A 19,117-nucleotide genomic window follows, 5' to 3' on the forward strand; every position below is an offset into this window, starting at 1 on the left:
TCTCTCTCTCTCTAAACAGCTCTCAAATCTTACCTACAGCTCCTTTAGATCCCGAAAGCAAATCAGCATTTTAAATAGCTTTCTTAACAACCCTTTCACGCCTAGAACAATAATTTGAAGATCTTATTCTATGTTGTTAGACCCATTGTCCACAGCCACCTATGGATCAGCCATATTTACAAATGAAGAGTCTCTTCCACATTTAAGACAAATAAATTCTTTATTGAAGATCACTATTGTATTTCTGCAGACAAATAGCACTGCAGTATTATAGATACATCTTAAGTTTCACAAAATAACGATATTTAATATTAAAACAATAATATAACCTGAACAATATAATTCTCTTCAATATATATTCAATGTATTTAACAGCTGGGCATTCACACGAGCACACGCACTCACACACGCACGCACGCACGCACGCACGCACGCAGCAAACTGAAACATTAAAGCCACGGTCCAGCTAACCAGTGACTTAGCCATGAACTGGCCTCAGGGAAGTTTTGAACCCGATATCCTGATTATGAACCCAAAGCAGTCTTGAAAGTAACAGAAATAGTGGCACTATTAAAAAAATAAACGACAGCAACAAATAAATCCTGCATTTGGTTGACTAAAGACCACTACTTTTTCGGGAAGATTTTAACTGTTGCACACATTCAAGTGAGTAACGCTTCATCAATGCAGGGTGTTGGGGCTCACACAGCTAGGTAGAGATTCACCTGCAGCAATCCACATCAAAGGGATGCAGGGGTGTGGACGGTCCATGCTGGAGGCTGGAGGCTGGAGGAAAGACGGGTGGGGGCAGTGAATGATATAGTATGGAGTAGTGACTGGATGGATTTCAAATGAGTGAAATACATGTTATGAAAGTGGGATGATGTACTGTTAAAATATAATATGCAAGTACTGTCCATTTTTACATAGTCCCCATGACTTTGTTCATAGATAATAGTTAATAGATTTTGCTCTAGTTTGTTTCCATAAGAAGTAACAACAAATTAGGTTATAATTGAAGTGGTCAGCCGCTAATATGCCAAGAATCCTTCCGTCTGTCTTCATATTACAAAGTGAAACATCAAAAAGAATACTATGAATCATTTTATGGTTATGTTACGATAGAGAAAGGCATTGAGGAGAACTTGACTACCTTGACCTCAGAAAAGCTCATCATCAATGGTATCGTCAACGCTTCCAGAGATGGAAGCAACTTCTGGAACATGAAAGGTACAAAGGGCATTTAGTAAGGAATAAACCACGATGGACGCAGTTATTGGAAAACTATTTACGATTGGGCTTTTTTTTTTTTAAATACGTTTTTCCTACCACAGCCCAAATTTGACTTTATTACCCTTATTACCGAGTCCCTCATCTTGCTATTCTAAATTATTTCGGGTCTACCACCAAGCCGTAATCCATGCTTAAAGTTTTCCAATGCTGCTCGGTCATGTGGAGTTCCAAAGGGGCAAGTGATTAGTCCCATTCTGATTTCATTGCATATGCTTTCAATGGGCCAGATCATTAGCCACTATGGGGGCATCTCACGCGATAACCCCAACCTGGTAACACCAACCTGATAGGCTTATACAGGACAGGCTCAGCTCAGACGACGCCCCGATCACATCATCCTGCCGACCAAAATAAGAAATGAGAAAAATCTCTAGGATGCATTTGTATCTATTCAAATGTTAACCAATTATTTTAAGCGTAAACCCTTATCCGTCTAACCGTTTAATTGAATTCCTTGATTTACACTTCTGTAAAGGATTGACGATGAGGACTTTACTTTTCTTATGTTATTTAGTGAAAATGGCTCTTAAAAAGGACTTTGAATTGTGTGAATGAAGTTGTTCATTTCAAATAATCAAGTCGGTCACAGAGTTTGCGAAGCATTCTTGATGGTGAATTGATTACCAGCATTCTCTGCAGAGAGCCAAGGTTTTCCGCGTCCCCTCCTGCGCTGCCTGAGTCCTGGCAGCTCACGGCGTGGCCCAGACGGATGAGCTCCTCACCCAGATCTACAGCCTTCACGTGGACAAGACAAACAAAAACACATTCACGGTCATCTGCAGGGTCCCAGTCATAATCATTGAGTCACCAAATATGTTGATGCCATTACAGCATAAAGTGACTCACTGCAGTCAGCGTGTTTTATGGCAGCTGGCCGACGTAAGTGCACAGTGAGCAAACTAATCACAAGACTCCACTAAGGACGTATTTTAATCTGCCACTGTTTATCTAAATTAGCCAATGCTTTTGAGTGATCCAATAATAATATTAATGCAGCCTAATTTGTTTGCAAACAAGCACAGTTTTTCGAAGAGGTCTGGAAACGGGACAGGATCCAAAATAAGGGAGCTCCTCTCAGTGTTGCATTACCGCCCACTGCTGGCCATTGTTCTGGCATTGCTATGCCATGTGTGAAAAGATGCAGTAGCTGCATGTGTGAATAGTGTGCAGCAATAATGTGGCCTGCAATGTTATCTGAGTAATTTACCGGGAACTATGTGTGGAAGGGGTTTATAGTATAAAAAGAACAACTAAACGTCAACCAGCTTCTGAACGTTCAGATTGTTTCTGCAAAGTAAGCGGAAGAAACCCAGAAGGCACCACCTCAACGTGGAGAGCTCAAGAGTGAAACAGCTCACCTTGCCCTGGCTGTTGTCATAGAGCTTCATACTTGGCCAGGTGCAAACTTCAGAGTGGGAGTAACTGCACAGCTTGGCCCGCAGGGGGCGCCACTCAGCGCAATAAGTTAGTTTTTCAAAGTCATCCAGGGCTGCCTCGGTCCAGGCCTCATCTGGCAGAAAAACCGATTTGAGGATGTGGAATTCATGCGGTCAGCAGTAGTAGTTTATTTTTTATTTTTTATACAGTACTGAGAGGGATTAAAATGCATAAAACCTGCTGGCTGTACTTCTGCCAGGCTACACTCAATGGCCTGGAACGGTAAACTGAGGAAATCACTCCTGGAAGGACAGATAAATCAAAATGATGCATTATGTTGTAATACTTCACCATTAATGGTTATTAACCACAAGACCCCCGTCTACCTCATGCTGCGCAGGCTGTCTTTGGGCAGATCTTGGTTGTCTCCAAAGTCCACGTAGTAAAGGTCCACCAGGCCGGACCCATGCAGGCCCAGCACTCGGGCCCTGTTCCACGTGCAATGGTCCCGGTACGGGGCGGCCACGATGTCCCCTACCACGATGGACTCTATCATGTGCTCCTGTAAGGAGTTACCCAGCTTTGAGTCACCCAGCTTTGAGTCATTCATCCAGAAAAGTGATAACATTACGATTGCCCCTACTAGAGTGTGAGCTCAATTAAAAATGCAAACATCTTTGCCTGCTGTGCAATTATCAGCTTTTTCCTCATTAATAATGGAGGGTTAATACATCCCCCGCGACGAGGAGCAGCTAGGGGCAGAGAAGAGGGTGCAATTATCATAAATAAAGCATAGAGGAGAGACGATGGGGCACTCACGCTGGGTGTTCCCGCGGCGTACAAGCGACTCATCTCCTCCGTCAGCTTGTCGAGCTGCAGGGAGCGAACCCCCAGGATCTGGATCCAGAAGTGGCTGGGGTTCTCCGACGCCGAGACGTACACCTCCAGGTGCTCGTCGGGCTGGAAGCTCAGGTCCGGGCTGGGAACTGGACCGGAGAACGACAGGGGGGGAAACGCGACCAAATAAGGACATGGGGCTACCGGATGACATAAGGCTTAGTTATGGTTCCACGTTGATGCAACGCAATGTCCACACAGTCGCTTCGACGCAGTCGTGAAAATGTTCTGGATCTGCTTCGGGTTAACATCGGGTTTACGGTAGCGGACCAATCACAGCCCTCGCCTCGATGTAAGGTTAACATTTTTGGGAGGCGTGTCAGGCGTGTCAGGCCCGTCAGGCCCTTGCGTTGGACGCAAGGAGGGTCCGCAAGGACGTAAAAAAAAAAACATACTTTTCCATTGAGCTCACACTGCCCCAATGCCCTTGTGTTGCGTCGACGTGGAACCAGAACTGAGCCTTAAGTTTCACTTTCACTTTCCATCATGTGACGTAACGCGAGGAAGGCCCGCTCACTTTCAAACTTGGACACTTCGGAGAGGGAGTCTGGGGAGGCCAGCTCCTCGGGCTTCTCGTCCTTGTTCCCGGGCTTGTTGGACTGCAGACTCAGCGCCAGCTCCTCGGGCTTCTCCTCCTTGTTCCCGGGCTTGTTGGACTGCAGACTCAGCGCCAGCTCCTCTGGCTTCTCCTCCTTGTTCCCGGGCTTGTTGGACTGCAGACTCAGCGCCAGCTCCTCGGGCTTCAGGGAGCAGGGCCCGTTGTTGTTGTTGTGGTTGACAGCCGGTCCTGGCGGCTGTGGCTCCACGTCCTCACACTTGGGGGCCTGGAGATCATGCGGCCCTCGTTTCAGGCGAAGGGCGGATGACTGGCAGATCTTCCTCCTTACCGTGGTGTCGTCACGCACCTTCTCCAGTATCAACTCCTGGAAGCAGGTTTGGGTCAATGGTGGTTAATAATGGTCAAGAGTTGTTCTGATACCAACGTTTTCACTTCGATTCCATTAATAACTTTGGTACCGAATACCGATATCGTTACCAAACCTTTACCACAGCTAATCACTGATAGCTCTGCCTCGGAATTTGTAATAGCCAATTAACTCGGAACATGAGTGTCTCTTGAACAGAATAGCTTAAAGGTACATTTTAAATAGATTTCTCCTGAACTTTCTATTGAACTTACATTTTTAACTATATCACTACTAGTTTTCTTACGATTCAAGTCCAACATCTAACAGCATTGAAGGTGCTTCAGGCAAGATTTGATAACCCTACTGTGTTGGAAAGGGATCAGAGAGGGAGGGTGCGTTCTTCTGATTTTTTCCCCTTTCTCTTTACAATTCTCAAATTGAGGCTACAGCAGATTTAAGGGAGTTAGAAAATGCAATGATGGTTCCAAAACAGGACCATTTCAGAATCAAAAGGTTTGTGTTGCCACCCCACCTTGGCCTGCTGCACCTCCTGATGGGTGCCTGTGATGGTCACTTTGCCCATGGCCCCTGGGTCCTGCCGCCTGTCCCGGGGACAAACGACCCTGGCGCCGGTGGTCTGCGTGATTAGCTTTAGAGACTCCCCTCCACGGCCTGCGACACAAAGAAGGAGCTGCAAACTCTCCAGCACTCTCTCTAGTTTAACAAACTTCTCCTGCGGGGGATTAATAAAGTTGTATCTATCTATCTACTGTATCTATCTAGCCAGTATAAGGGGAAAGAAACTTCACTATGTTGTTTTTAATTGGGACAGGGAATGACTAAAGGTGATGAAAAACAAAACCCTGCTGCTGAAAATATGTGAGTGGCTTTGTGTGAAGAATCAAGGCTAGAGCCTCATCATCACCCATGTCTAAACTATTGCACAACTCCTCAACTCACCTCAGCTTGCCAGCGTTTCGTGAGCAAAAATAAACGTCTCCTCATTCAAAATACAAAACAATCAGTCGTCTATGTAAGTTATGTTACTCTGGCATTTAGATCCTCAAATCTGCAAGTGCACGGCAGGGTAATACTAGATTTCAAATTCAGGTGAAATTCAGGCACAGTTGCAAAATGTGTCCATGGATTATTTTGTTAATTCCAGCAAATATCTCGAGCAACATTGAGTTTAGCGAGCCTTTTCTGTGTTGGGGCGTGTGAAGTATTTCTGCAGTGTGTCTATAAAGTCATTATTGACATTGGTGCTGCAGGCTTACCTATGATCCTTCCAAAGGCCGTCAGGGGCACCTCCAGGACTTCAGTGGCTGGCTCACAGTCTGTGACCAGGTTGCCCAGGACACACTTGGCCATTAGTATCTGTTCCGGGGACCCCCGGAGGAGTAAACCCACAGCTGTCTGAGGGCAGGGACCCCCTGTGGCCGGGATGACCTGGACATGGGCTCCAGACCGCTCTCTGGCCTTGTAGGAGAAACGAGAGAAGCAGCACCGCTTATCCAAGTTGTCAATCCTGGACTTGACCACACTCCATTAGGATATTATTTTCTTGGTCACACGTTCATCCCATTGAAAGCCTGTCGGGAGCAAGTAAACATGATCCATTACCTACTTCCCGGGCTCGCAGCTTTTAGAAGATATGTTAATTGTCAGAGTGCCCTTATCTCACCCGCAAGGTTAGACGGGTGGGAAACATTAATCTTTCCCGCCCGTCTGACTTTGTACAGCCTGTAGCAGTCTGCACATTTGAGAGTTTATCTTATTCCGAAGCTCTGAATTTCTTCAAACTCGACAAGGCCATTCTAATTGGTTCCCTTTCGTACGCTCAGCCCCGACCACAAAGCTTCTCTCACCTTGCTTCACTGACATGCCCCAGGCGCCTAAATATCTGACTATCAGCCAATGGCTAAATACAACCACACATCTCTAATTATAATCTTTACGGCCTGAATACCAGACCATTTTAGTTCTCGCCTTATGCATGTTTAAGCAGCAGGTGTATCTCTAGCTTATAGTGCATAACTAAAGGTAGAATTGGAAGCTGATGTCTTACTTTTGTAACAGGGTTCTTGTTGCACTAGTGTGTTTAAAAAAATCACAGACACCTTCTCAGAATAAAAAGGCACATTTAAATCATAGGCAAATGGTGTGTGGCCATTTAAAAATGAGCTTTACTGTTGTGCAACAAGATATATAGCGTCATGACAGTACACTGCCTGTTGAGTTTACTTATATGCTACTAACCGTATCCAGAAAGGTGGCCTGGTGTCTTGACATATTCCTGTACACGTCCAGGGGCAGAGTCATCGTAGACTCTTCACAGCTGACCAGCTGTGCTGTAAACGGCAACATAAATCATCAAGAAGACTATGCTTGAACAGGGAATATTTTAGATGGGTACATTTAAATGGCTGAAGTGAGAGGTCTGTAAGTGAACGAGCGGTCACATTAAGGGCTCGTGTGGGTGTAGCCCGGAGGCTGTATGTCTGCATGCCTGGCATAACACCAGGTTCTCAATCTCAATCAGAAAGGGTTCATGACATTTGGTGCCTGATCACGGTACGAGTACGACTGAAGTGCATTATTTATCTTGTTTACTTTTCGTAATGTTGTGTATGTTCATACATTACTTTGATTGAATAAATTGCCTATGATTGGTTTGGAACAAACGGTTACAAAAAGATTAACTAATTTTATTTGCAGTGTGTCTGCCTCCAACACAGCGTCTTTCATATGTTTGAACAAACTAGGAAAGGGAAGCGGAGGACTCACAGGTGGCACTGATACTGGTGCTACTCAGGTGGCGGTAGACCATGTAGCCCACCCCGGCCCCTATAGAGAGGCCGGCAGCGAGGGCCACCACTCGGCCCGGGCTCATGCTTCTCTCGGGACCTTCCTTTATCGCGTCCATGATGCAACGCCCCGCCGAAGGAACGCGCGACCTAGACGGGACACAGCAACGTGAGGGCCTTCATCGGTGCTCACTTCTCTTGACACGCTCGCGAGCCAGACATTCAGGCAGTCTGTCGAGTCGAGTTCCTTTTCCATGCTATTTTTGTGTAGAATAAAAAAAAAGCATCTTTATGTAATCGTGATTCATTCATGACATCATAGCAGGAAGCAGTGTACAGTCAACTTCACTGTAAAACCTGTCAAACAACTCATGCAGCACATCCATGAAAGCGAAGCAAGCCTACAGTAGATGCATCCTCAACTGGATTATATTACACAGCATAAATATTTAACAGTATATCAGGTAATATTTCAGGTTTGTAGGCACACGGTTTGTTTGAAGCAGAAGGTCAAACTGCAATCGTCCCAGCCCAACAATGGGAGCTGAGCTGATTTGCATGAACAGCTGCAATACCTCCAACTATTTTTCCTTACCGATTGTCTCTACAAATATATTGGAGCAGGCCAAACATAGGTTGGAGGTAAGCCAACATTGGATGGAAAAGCAAGCGGACGAAACAACATGCAGACGCGCGTCTCACTGAGAGAAGAGAGCACTGGGGCTGTAGTTGAGGAACACGCGACACTTTGAGATCCCCACATCCATCTCTGAAGAAGTGTGACCAAATGACGGATCTTCGTATTTCTCTTTTACAGCAAATGGTAAACCAAGTGGGGAGAAAATAGGACCTACAATCTGCTCCCTTTAGGAAGGAAACCATCCACCCCAAAGGGTGTAGGATACTGTGTGAGAATATTGAGATACTACACACAAAGCGTTAGGCAAGACAAACCATTATCTATTGAACAGCGATATCCATGTGAGCACTGAAGGGTGAACTAGATGGCACTGATCTCTCGTTGTTGTGATCATCATAGCAGTACACGCATGTGCTTGTATGTGATCATTTCCATCGAGGATTGAAATGAGATGCATGATCTCAACTTTTAACCACTATTGGCTCCCTAACCTCTTACCCTAACTAACAGAAGCATCCTAACAGATAGCACACGCCCTATTAGGTGGCAAACAGAACACAACACTGACATTAACGTATGTCATTGTAGTACAGAGGTAAATATCGGATGTAAAACTGTCAATCAAGGATGCACTAGGAACTTAAATCATGACGGATGGATAAATAAATACATATAATATCATTATAGGCCAATATATAATATATCAATAATAAGGCAGCTTTAAACATGGCCTGTGGTTTCTGGAGATAACTTACCATTGAGTATATTGTACAAGTATCCCCTCACGTTGTGGAGGGAGCAAAGAGAGCTAGCGTAGCCTATGTACAGCTACATAACCTCTACAGTACACAACACAATCTACATGACATTGTCACCTCCAGCACCTCTAAGAAGAGGACTAACATTGTTCACCTTATCAAACCTTTGCAACATCGCTAGCCCCGCTAACAGCGGCTGGGATGGCTTAAAGGGCAACCCCGACGAGTCAGACGCGAGGCATCGAACACGTCGTTGCACCATGGATGTGTCAAAACTCAAAAGCGTCTAAAACATCGTCCAAATGTACGTTAGACGTCAACCATACGCGTCTAAACGCATGCGTACATTTAGTGACGACTAGTACTAAAACTTCACTTACTAACGTACGACGAGAACCGCTTATGCTGTCAAGAGGACGAGTAGGAGGACACGCGCAGGTGGAATGCCCGATTGGTGCTCGAAGCGAGAAGCGCGAAGCAGGACGCCGGAATAACGTCACACGGAGGGTCCGGTTGGTGGGCGTAGGAGGTGAACTCGCGAGAGATTCCCTGCGTTCCCCACCCATTCCATCATACTATTCCAATTAATGAATTAACTATGCCATAAATAGCAGGATGTTATTCTGCCTCATAATCCTCTGCACAGCCCCAGAAGATACATGGATGCCACTACAGGTGTGCTAATCAGTGATTAAACCTGTACTGTGTCCTAATTGTATGCATCCTGTGTGCAACTGTTGGTACTCTGTAAGGGTAGCTGGAGAACATATAAGTGATAAGAAAAATAATGTTATTTGGAACGCAGCCCATAGATTGGACATGGATGGACCAGGCTAGCTGTCTGTACCCTTGGGCCCTTTCGTTATATATTTTCACTCGCAGCAACTTGATCCTTTTATTATAGTTTGTACTTTTGTTTTTTGATGTTGTATGACCCTTTTTACGGTTTTAGATTGTACTGTCTTGTCTGGGAATAATAAACACCACAGCTCTACTTCATCATATACATTTGAAAATAATAAGTTATTATATTAAACAACGTGCGGATGAAGTTCATTGTTCATAACATGTTGCACACATACTGTAATAACAAGTACACCAACATGTGATAAAAAAGGACCGCCTTTATTTACTTCACATAAATCAATGCATAAACGAAATGTACAAAAAAGAAAACATTTATCTTTTGAAAAAATACAAAATATACATTTACGGATCTTGTGAACAACCACATCAACATCAGTACTCCTAATGAAATGACAAATTGGCTGTCAGCCAACAGTCAATCATATGCATGAATAGTTTTTCCTAGTTTCATCAGAAAATAGTTAGACTAAACACCAGCAGCACATGCATCAGTGATTCAAATCACAAGTTATAGCAGACAAACTGAATATTACTAAAAGATTTCCCAACCAGAACGCTGACTAAATATCCTTCTCATGCAACATTAACAGAATCTCAGTGACACCATAAATTAACTCAAGTACAAAATGTGGAAAACAAAAAAATAAAATGTACAGCATTTTAAAAGAATGTACACATTGCGGTGACTCCTTAAAAAGACAGCATGAGTTAAACTAGGATCTACATGGCTGGTACATCAACATGAATGGCATCACCTACCCCCATCCGTTTATTTCTTCATATTGCGAGAATGAACCGTTAACCTAATAAAATGCTTATAAAAGGCTTGAGGACTGGTGATGGGCACATATGGTCAACTAAAACCCATATAACACCCAGATATCCCTTTCATTTATTCTGATGATATCAAACTGAGCCTTCGTGAGTTGTGGCAACAAATGCCATGTGGTCATGACACATCATATGGAGAAGCAAACGTTGTGGATGAATGGCATCACGTCTGTGTGAGGCAAAACGAAGGAAGACTGTGTTCAATTGGGAGCACAGTATGAGAAGTACAAATTAACCAGGAGGATATTTTAGAGACGAAGTCAAACTGCAAAATTAAGTTTATAATCCTCTGCGTGTAACCACGTGTATCACTTTTGCAAACCATTTGTGCGTATTTAAAATTTGTCGCTTACCAAAAAATAGCAGCCGGCATTTTGTAGGTTTGTTTCTAGGTCTAAATGTTATTGGAATGACTCGTCGTTGTATAGCAGAGCGACTAGTCAGGCAGAGTAAAGGCACCCGTTCGAGAAAGCACCTTCCAGAAGACTGCATTAAAAAGATTCTCGCAAGTAGAATTGTATTTTTTTGCAAGGATTTGCAGGGATTGTTGTGTTTAGCCCAATGGTCGTTCTCACACATTACAAGTCTCGTGTAGAGACCTTCCTGTTGAGATTGAAACAAGAGGTGGGTGGATATAACATGAGCAGTCATTCTTAACAGGGACATAAAAATTATTGGATCAAAACAGAAGCTCTTGCATTGGGCACAATCTAATCCTTTTGTGTGAGGCGGACCTTGAGACAATAGCTTCTTGTGATTATGTAATGTCTTTGCCAGGGCTTATTTACAGAGCTTTCTCATTTTAACCCTTTTTTGTTTTGTTCAAGCTTTCCAGACTTACAAGAGGTAGCATTACATCATTCCCTGTAGATATGCAACAATATGCAACAACCCTAAAACACAGCACATCAACTCTGTAGGCCTCGACCCTCGATTGAGCCCAGGACAGTGGCAACAGAGTGGACACAGTCATGTACATGCTAGCATCGCATTTTCACTTGAAAAAAAACCATTAGGATTAGTTTAAGGATACAATCAAATCACCATCAAATCTGGAAACCACTCTTCTCTTTATGCAATCAGGGCAACTCCGAGAATGAGTATACCGTCAGAATTAGCCTGCTAATCTCAAGCATTTTTGTATCCAATTTCCCGTGGACCTACAATATGAATAAATGTGATGCAGAGTGTGTAAAACAATCCATGCAGAAGTGTGTATCTTAATGACAAACTAAAAGCGATTGTGAGAGTATTACCTCTTCAAAAAACATTCCTCATGCTTCTTCTATAAAACGATCTTTCAATAAATAGTTTTCCTGCAGAGTTTTGGCTTACTTGTGTTAGGTTTGGTTAGGGTTTGGGTTAGTTGGGGTAGGGGAATTTGGATCAAGAAGATTGGACTTTAAATGCTTTGCAAACACCTCCACCTTTTCTGTGTCAATCCCCCCCAATAAAAAGAAGCTTAAATGTAGATCGAAATCAGAAGTTTTAAATATGTGCGTTGAATGTATTATACACATAGAACACATGTGTCATACACATATGACATATGTGCTAAAGCCCTATACGTTCAAACTAAAAGAGCTGCAGTGTGTGTGGGCTGAGGCCTGGTCCTGTACCCTAAGAAATGAGGCACAGGGGTGTGTGCGCAACAATGAGTTCCTTGGAGCAGAGCCAATCAAAATGGCGAGTTCATTCCCAGTTTAGTCTCAAATTGTAATTTCTGCCGCTTCTGGTATCGAACCCGCACCCTGTAAAAAATAAATAATAATAGTTTGTTACCAACAGTACAATAAAACAGCTTGAGCAGTACTGCATTCAGAATGTAATTAGAGAAAATCATAATAATTATTATTAATTCAAATTATATAATTGTTGAAATCAGGCCTAACTCTTTCGTCCTCTTACTCAATCGCTTGGCTATAATCCCCTCTTTACAGATATTTCCTATTGCTACTATTCCTGCCCAGGAATAAAATGTCTAAGAGAGAGAGTATAAGATGATAAGAGAGAGAGAGAGAGAGAGAGAGAGAGAGAGAGAGAGAGAGAGAGAGAGAGAGAGAGAGAGAGAGAGAGAGAGAGAGAGAGAGAGAGAGAGAGAGAGAGAGAGAGAGAGAGAGAGAGAGAGAGAGAGAGATTATATAGGTTATTACTGTCTCCTTAGTAAGGATCATGCATGCCACTTTTGGAGGAAAGAAGTGGAATTAAGTTCAAATATAAAGTTTAAGGTGCTATAGGGAAGGTTGCAAAGAGAGTGAGCAACCTATCACCCCAACACAAGATCTCTGATCCCTCCCTCCATATTTCCACCCTTGGGAAACGTTGCACTTCACACACCTGTGATTGACAGGCAAGATAGAATCCCTGAACCAATCAGGGACCTAGAGCTCCTCTAGGTCAGGCTGCATTGGGGACGGGGACTCAAAGGTACCTGATCTCATGTAGCTTCACCATCTCGTTCACCAGCACCACCAGCAGCGGGGACAGGGACACCAGCAGCAGCGCCGTCAGGGGGATGTCCCAGAGGGCAAAGGTCAACGGGGAACTCCGGTCGCACCACAGCTGGTAGTCCACGGTGGCCTGCACCACCTGGCCGAGCAGGCTGTGGAGGGACAGATGGACGGGGGGGGGGGGGGGGGAAGAGAGAGAGAGAGAGAGAGAGAGAGAGAGAGAGAGAGAGAGAGAGAGAGAGAATTATGTTTTCTGGTTGATTTATTTGGACAATTTTCTAAGAGCAAAGGAGGAGCATGGAAGACATTTTAGATAGAGAGTGCTGGTATGGGGGGGTACTCACACGACGGGAACGGTGAGACACCACCAAGTGTTGCTGAAGGGACTCTTCCTCCACAGAGACTGGGAGCGGTGCACATAGCTGAGGGAAACCACCACTGGAGGAGAGACGCAGGGACATGGTAAGGGGAGAGAGTGGCTGTGTACATAGGGAGGGATGCCGCAGCCTCATAGCAGCTTGCTGAAACTTAAATCGACAAAAACCTATATTGAAAAAACGATCTGTTCACTTAAATAAAAACTCAGCTGAATCTGAGTTGCACAAAAAACTAAACCTAAACAACGGAAATACAGGAATAACATAAAATTAATAATCTAAACATTTATGTACGTAAATAGATTGTTTCCATTGTTTTTGTTTATTATTGTTCCAGCAAAGTATGAATAAAGTAAGAAGTGTAAAGACCTGATATAAAGGAATTAACACCAATAGTGTAAAGTGTTAATATCCGATATGAATGAATAAACATCAATAGTGTAAGGTATAGAGACCTGATATGAATGAATGAACAGCAATAGTGTAAAGTGCAGACCCAATATTAATGAATGAACATCCATCGTGTAAAGTACAGACCTGATATGAATGAATGAACGGCAATAGTGTTAGGTGCAGGGATCTGATACAAACAGTGTGCAGACCTGTGTGCAGGGCCAGGAAGCCGGCCATGACCTTCTGTGTGAGCAGCAGACCATTGGACAGCTCTCCGAACCAGCGTGGTGCGCTCTGTGACACACTGTTGAGAGAAAGAAAAAAAGGATTTCTAAGAGGGACTGCGCTAAGGATTTTTACATATTTTGAAATCGCTTAAAATTGTCTTTAACCACAATTTTGGCACATGCCAAGGTAATATTATGAATTAACTTCCCTTAACAATATTGATAACATTGTAGGGCTGGTAGTAAATATGTTTCGGAATTTACTCAAAAGGTTGCCTATGCTATGCCAAGGGAAATCATTTTATAGAAAACATTTTTTATTTACAAATGACATTGGCCAGTTGTCCTTCACCGGTGTTTTAAAAGTGAACATAATCGGACAAATGGGATTCTTGTGCGTTGTGTGATTCCATGAGTGAGCGTGTGCTATCTGGGGGTGAGTATGTGAGCGTGGTTCCACCTGGGGGTGAGTATGTGAGTTGGGTGCTACCTGGGATTGAGTATGTGACTGTGGATCTACCTGGGGTTGAGTATGTGAGTGTGGATCTACCTGGTGGTGAGTATGTGAGTGTGGATCTACCTGGGGTTGAGTATGTGAGTGTGGATCTACCTGGGGTCGAGTATGTGAGTGTGGGTCTACCTGGTGGTGAGTATGCGAGTGTGGATCTACCTGGTGGTGAGTATGTGAGTGTGGACCTACCTGGGGTTGAGTATGCGAGTGTGGATCTACCTGGTGGTGAGTAAGTGAGTGTGGATCTACCTGGTGGTGAGTATGTGAGTGTGGATCTACCTGGTGGTGAGTATGTGAGTGTGGTGAGTATGTGAGTGTGGATCTACCTGGGGTTGAGTATGTGAGTGTGGATCTACCTGGTGGTGAGTAAGTGAGTGTGGATCTACCTGGTGGTGAGTATGTGAGTGTGGATCTACCTGGTGGTGAGTAAGTGAGTGTGGATCTACCTGGTGGTGAGTATGTGAGTGTGGATCTACCTGGTGGTGAGTAAGTGAGTGTGGATCTACCTGGTGGTGAGTATGTGAGTGTGGATCTACCTGGTGGTGAGTATGTGACTGCAGGAGTCGGGATCAGTGCTGTTGCTGTCCTCGGTCATGTTTCCCGACCCCTTGCCAGCTGACAGCTGGCAGAACTGTTGCAGGGTGAAGCCGAAACCGAGCAGGTAGGCACACACAGTCAGACCGAACTTCAACAGGAAGCAGCCCAGGAAGTAGTTCTGGGTCTGATCGGAAAGATAGCCACAAAATGGTTAACCACACACACGCGCACAAAATGGGAGGAAATGAGTTAGTGAGCAAGTAAAGTGTATTTATATAGTGGGTTTCCAGAGCATTAGTCACAAAGGGCTTAATGTAGGTTAAAACAGCTAGAAATACAATAAATACAATATAATAGTTATTTTGTGTGTTAGTGACACAGTGACAGTTAATTCCAGCTAAAACAAGTCTGTGACAGTTAGTGTGATAGTTCATTCCAGCTAAAAACACATCAGTAACATATGGAAGCATATATGTAGCAAAATTCAAATGGCAATGCAATTTGCAATTTGCAATTCAATAAGTAATTACGTTATGCAATTGACAATGCATTATGCAATTTCATAATGTAATTTGTAAATACGTTATTCAAAGTGTATTTTAAAATGCAAAGTGACAATGCAATCCTCAATTAAATTGGCAAAAGTTATAACAATAAAAATACAATAACATTTTGTCAAATTCTTTGAGTTCCTTTATTCAAATTGAAAAGCTATAGCGTCCCCGTGATTGCAATCCACTTCGCCACGCTCCGTGTGTTGCGATATTCAAATGACATTTCAATCCGCAAAACGGAATCCAAAACGGAATCCAAAGAGGAATCAAAAAAGTCAATATGCAAAGTGGCAAACGTATCAGCCACCAGCGGGAACTACGTCACTTTCTATTGTGTCAGACTGTTTTATGTGTGGGGGGAGGGAGTTCCAGAGCCTGGGTGCTGAACAGCTGAATGACCGGGCACCCATTCGTAATGAGTCGTGATGTGGGGATACATAGTAGTCCAGCAGAGGTTGAGCGGAGGGAGCGGGAGGGAGTGTATTCTTGGAGGAGGTCCCAGAGGTAACTGGGGGCTAGGTTGTGGAGAGCGTTGTAGGTGAGGAGTGGGTGGAGACGGTGGGTCTCCCGACCCTATGTTTCGCACCCAGTGCCTGTAGCACTTTGGAAATCTTTGTGTTTACCACACTGGCGTCAAAACGTACCCGTGAGGATAAGTCGTCTATCCTATCTCCCAGAACACGCACTCTATCTACTGCATCTGTGTCTTCAACACGATTGTTCTCCACATCATCGGCCAAACTTCGGAGCGTATCAATAATCACCATTGGTGACCATGGACCTGACACATACGAACTAGAAGTGAACAAGGAAATTACGAGCAAGTGACGTAGTTCCCGCCCAGACGCTGATTGGCTGATACGTTTGCCACTTTGCATATTGACTTTTTGGATTCCTCTTTGGATTCCTCTTTGGATTCCGTTTTGCGGATTGAAATGTCATTTGAATATCGCAACACACGGAGCGTGGCGAAGTGGATTGCAATAACGGGGACGCTATAGCTTTTCAATTTGTATGAAGGAACTCAAAGAATTTGACAAAATGTTATTCTATTTGTATTGTTAGAACTTTTGCAAATTTAATTGAGGATTGCATTGTCACTTTGCATTTTAAAATACACTTTGAATAACGTATTTACAAATTACATTATAAAATTGCATAATGCATTGTCAAATGCATAATGGTATTCCAAATTGCATTGCCATTTGAATTTTGCTACATATATGCTTCCATAGTAACAGTCAGTTTGACCGGCAGTCAGTTTGGCAGTCACTTCAAGACAAAACACGCCTCCAACAGTTAGTGTGAAACAAGGTTCTCACCTTGCGTGGAATAGCGTCTAGATTCTTCCCTGTTGCTACCGTCATGACTGAACTGTCCGGAGGTTTCCCCAGAAGGGACACACTGTTGAGATATGTTACACGGACTGTTAGGATTCTCCAGAAGGGACACAGTGAGACATGTTAGACAGACGGTTAGGTTAACCTAAAAGGGACACACTGTTGAGACATGTTAGATAGACTGGTGGGTTAACCTAGAAGTGACTGTTGGATAGGCCGTTAGAGTACAATGATGACTCCTATCTTCAGCGTTCAATGGTCACATTTCCAAACCCCTAAACAAAACCCCAAAAAAGCATACTTAAAAGGCGATGTAGTGGGTTGCATAGTGGTGATATGGTTTGATCATGGTCCAAAACTCTTAACGTTCAAATGAACGCTGTTATTACCATGACACTTCCTTAAATGTTATGGCCACACTCCGGAGCTTAAACTGGTTGTTTGTTTACTATCCTCCTGCTGTTATCCATCACGTTTACAAAATTGAGCCCTATAAACTTTATATAAAGAGACATGAGCTGTGTGCGTATTTAGGGGATCCAATCGTGCAAAAACCGTCTCTCCGGGTGAGACGCAAGCTCTGACTGGTGCACGATAAAGAGATGGCGTCAACTCCAAGGGGAGCAGAACCAGCAGGTGAGGAGTGAGGTCGGCCTACCTGAGGAGTGGACAGCTGAAGCAGGACAACCACAGGATATCGGTGGTGTTGATGGGAGGGGGGAGCTGGGCCAGACAGGCCAGGAACTAAGAGGGGGAAACACCATCAAACTGCAGCCGTTTCTCACCATATACAGGCTCAGCTAAGACATGGTGCCCTGGGTACAGGTTCAGCCTGCCTCCTACCTGAATGATGACCAGACTCAGCTGACACTGAAGCAGGAACAGGAAGCACTTTCGGATGCCGTAGGTTGTGTGCCGTGCCTGAAAGTCATAAAAAAACATTAATAATATTGTTGTACTTCAAGAAGACATACATTCAAAATATCGATTTCTTGTTACTATGAGGGGTAAAAAGCAATCACAAAGAAGATAAATGAAAACCAAAACCCCAACAATACTGGTTGATTGGTTTGGGAGACAGAGAGTGAGTAATCATCTAATGCAAGCGTTTAATCTAGAGAGAGGAGTCATCTAATGCAAGTGTTTAATCTAGAGAGAGGAGTCATCTAATGCAAGCGTTTAATCTAGAGAGAGGAGTCATGTAATGCTTATGCATTAACCTAGAGACAGAGAGAGAGGAGTCATCCATCCGATGACTGTGTTTATCCTACTTGGTTCTCCGTTAACGTTCTCTCGGGCTCACCTGCTCAATGAGCTTGACCATGCTCACGCTCTCCCCCTGGTGGAAGCAGACGGAACAGCCCAGGGTGTTGAGCTCTCCAGACAGCCTCAGAGGGGTCAGTCCCTCCATATCCCCGTTGAAGCCACCCCCCCCAGCGCCCGCCGCTGCATAGCCAAACGTCTCCCAGGAGCAGCGCGAGGGGTACAGCGGGTCCAGAGCGATGCTGCAGGGAGGAGGAGAAAGATAAGGGATGTGAGTGAGTGTGTGTGTGTGTGTGAGTACCGGTAGGTGTGAGTGTGTGTACCGGTACAGTGTGTGTACAGGTGTGTGTGTGTGTGTGTGTGTGTGTGTGTGTGTGTGTGTGTGTGTGTGTGTGTGTGTGTGTGTGTGTGTGTGTGTGTACCTGAGGTTACTCTGCAGAAACAGCCTACTATTGCGGAAGTTTGCGGCACTGCCCAGACAACAGGTGACCTCTCTGTTCTCCTGCATGATCTCCATCATATCGCACATGGCTGAGGAGGTGATCACAGCAAGCAGAGAACTGAAGCACTCGCATCCTTATGTATATAACCCAATCTTATTACCCTACTCACTGTCTGGGGTGCATGACCCTCTAAACAAAATACGGCAACCGTACTCACTGTCTGGGGTGCACTACCCTCTAAACAACGCTGTCTCTTGGGTGCACTACCCTCTGAACAACCCTGTCTGGGGTGCACTACCAACCAAACAAAGCAGGGAAACCCTACTCACTGTCTGGGGTGCAGTCGGTGAAGAGAGGAACCAACAGAGGCACATTGTCAATGTTCTTCAGGTGGGGTCGGACCTGGTGGATACCACGGGGAAGCTTGGCCTGCAGAGAGCAAAATACAAACAGAAATATTTGATTAAAACATGTTTTTCTTCGCTTTAGGTAGGAATGGCTGCATGAGGAGATGTAGACAACCATGTTCAAGGCCATATCCTGACTGGGAAGTAGATGACTCCACATTCCTTCTAGAACGGCTGAGGATAGGTTCTCATCAAGACAGAAGCTATCGCAGCACCATTTGTCAATTCACGTGCTTG

At 44.3% G+C, this 19,117-nt stretch overlaps 2 protein-coding genes across 10 annotated transcripts in view; both read right to left on the bottom strand.

Annotated features, from left to right (window-relative positions):
• Positions 1 to 201: 201 nt before the first annotated feature.
• On the bottom strand, positions 202 to 9,167 carry tdrkh (tudor and KH domain containing). 4 transcript variants are annotated; one of them, XM_056576662.1, is made up of 15 exons: positions 8,678 to 9,054; positions 7,985 to 8,146; positions 7,263 to 7,432; positions 6,735 to 6,826; positions 5,753 to 5,954; positions 5,008 to 5,147; positions 4,085 to 4,490; positions 3,490 to 3,656; positions 3,057 to 3,232; positions 2,908 to 2,972; positions 2,652 to 2,803; positions 1,918 to 2,028; positions 1,577 to 1,631; positions 1,154 to 1,216; positions 202 to 786 (listed from the first exon to the last, which is right to left on the bottom strand). In XM_056576662.1, exons 2-14 carry the CDS (start codon positions 8,047 to 8,049, stop codon positions 1,161 to 1,163), a joined length of 1,857 nt encoding a protein of 618 aa, XP_056432637.1. In that variant the 5' UTR covers positions 8,050 to 8,146; positions 8,678 to 9,054; the 3' UTR covers positions 202 to 786; positions 1,154 to 1,160. The 4 variants fall into 4 exon arrangements, with proteins under 4 accessions (XP_056432637.1, XP_056432639.1, XP_056432636.1 ...); XM_056576664.1 differs by lacking the exon at positions 7,985 to 8,146; XM_056576661.1 differs by lacking the exon at positions 8,678 to 9,054 and having other exon boundaries at positions 7,985 to 8,671.
• A 611-nt stretch (positions 9,168 to 9,778) lies between these two features.
• The window catches only part of tmem94 (transmembrane protein 94), a 32,547-nt gene continuing 23,208 nt past the window's right edge, over positions 9,779 to 19,117 (bottom strand). For 3 of the 6 annotated variants that reach the window (XM_056576658.1, XM_056576657.1, XM_056576656.1), the window contains exons 22-32: positions 18,803 to 18,902; positions 18,453 to 18,561; positions 18,071 to 18,272; positions 17,611 to 17,688; positions 17,426 to 17,511; positions 16,750 to 16,831; positions 14,873 to 15,057; positions 13,808 to 13,902; positions 13,173 to 13,266; positions 12,810 to 12,980; positions 11,551 to 12,129 (exon numbers count right to left, since the gene is read on the bottom strand). In XM_056576658.1, coding sequence (XP_056432633.1) covers positions 12,057 to 12,129; positions 12,810 to 12,980; positions 13,173 to 13,266; positions 13,808 to 13,902; positions 14,873 to 15,057; positions 16,750 to 16,831; positions 17,426 to 17,511; positions 17,611 to 17,688; positions 18,071 to 18,272; positions 18,453 to 18,561; positions 18,803 to 18,902 — 1,275 coding nt within the window. In that variant the 3' untranslated portion in view covers positions 11,551 to 12,056. Of the gene's footprint in view, positions 12,130 to 12,809; positions 12,981 to 13,172; positions 13,267 to 13,807; positions 13,903 to 14,872; positions 15,058 to 16,749; positions 16,832 to 17,425; positions 17,512 to 17,610; positions 17,689 to 18,070; positions 18,273 to 18,452; positions 18,562 to 18,802; positions 18,903 to 19,117 lie in introns of all 6 variants that reach the window. The other 3 variants (XM_056576659.1, XM_056576655.1, XM_056576660.1) reach the window with 2 other exon arrangements.

The sequence above is a fragment of the Gadus chalcogrammus genome, chromosome 18 (genome assembly GCF_026213295.1).
Source record: "Gadus chalcogrammus isolate NIFS_2021 chromosome 18, NIFS_Gcha_1.0, whole genome shotgun sequence".
In the NCBI taxonomy this organism is placed as follows: Eukaryota; Metazoa; Chordata; class Actinopteri; order Gadiformes; family Gadidae; genus Gadus; species Gadus chalcogrammus.

What these genes read in the sequence shown, in the direction of transcription:
- tdrkh (XM_056576662.1), bottom strand. Translation starts at nt 8,049, where the DNA reads ATGGATGTGGGGATCTCAAAGTGTCGCGTGTTCCTCAACTACAGCCCC. An exon ending in GGCCTTTGGAAGGATCATAG is followed by an intron (nt 5,148 to 5,752) that starts GTAAGCCTGCAG and finishes TTTGTGTCGCAG; the next exon opens with GCCGTGGAGGGGAGTCTCTA. An exon ending in GTCCTGTATAAGCCTATCAG is followed by an intron (nt 1,217 to 1,576) that starts GTTGGTGTTACC and finishes TTCATGTTCCAG; the next exon opens with AAGTTGCTTCCATCTCTGGA.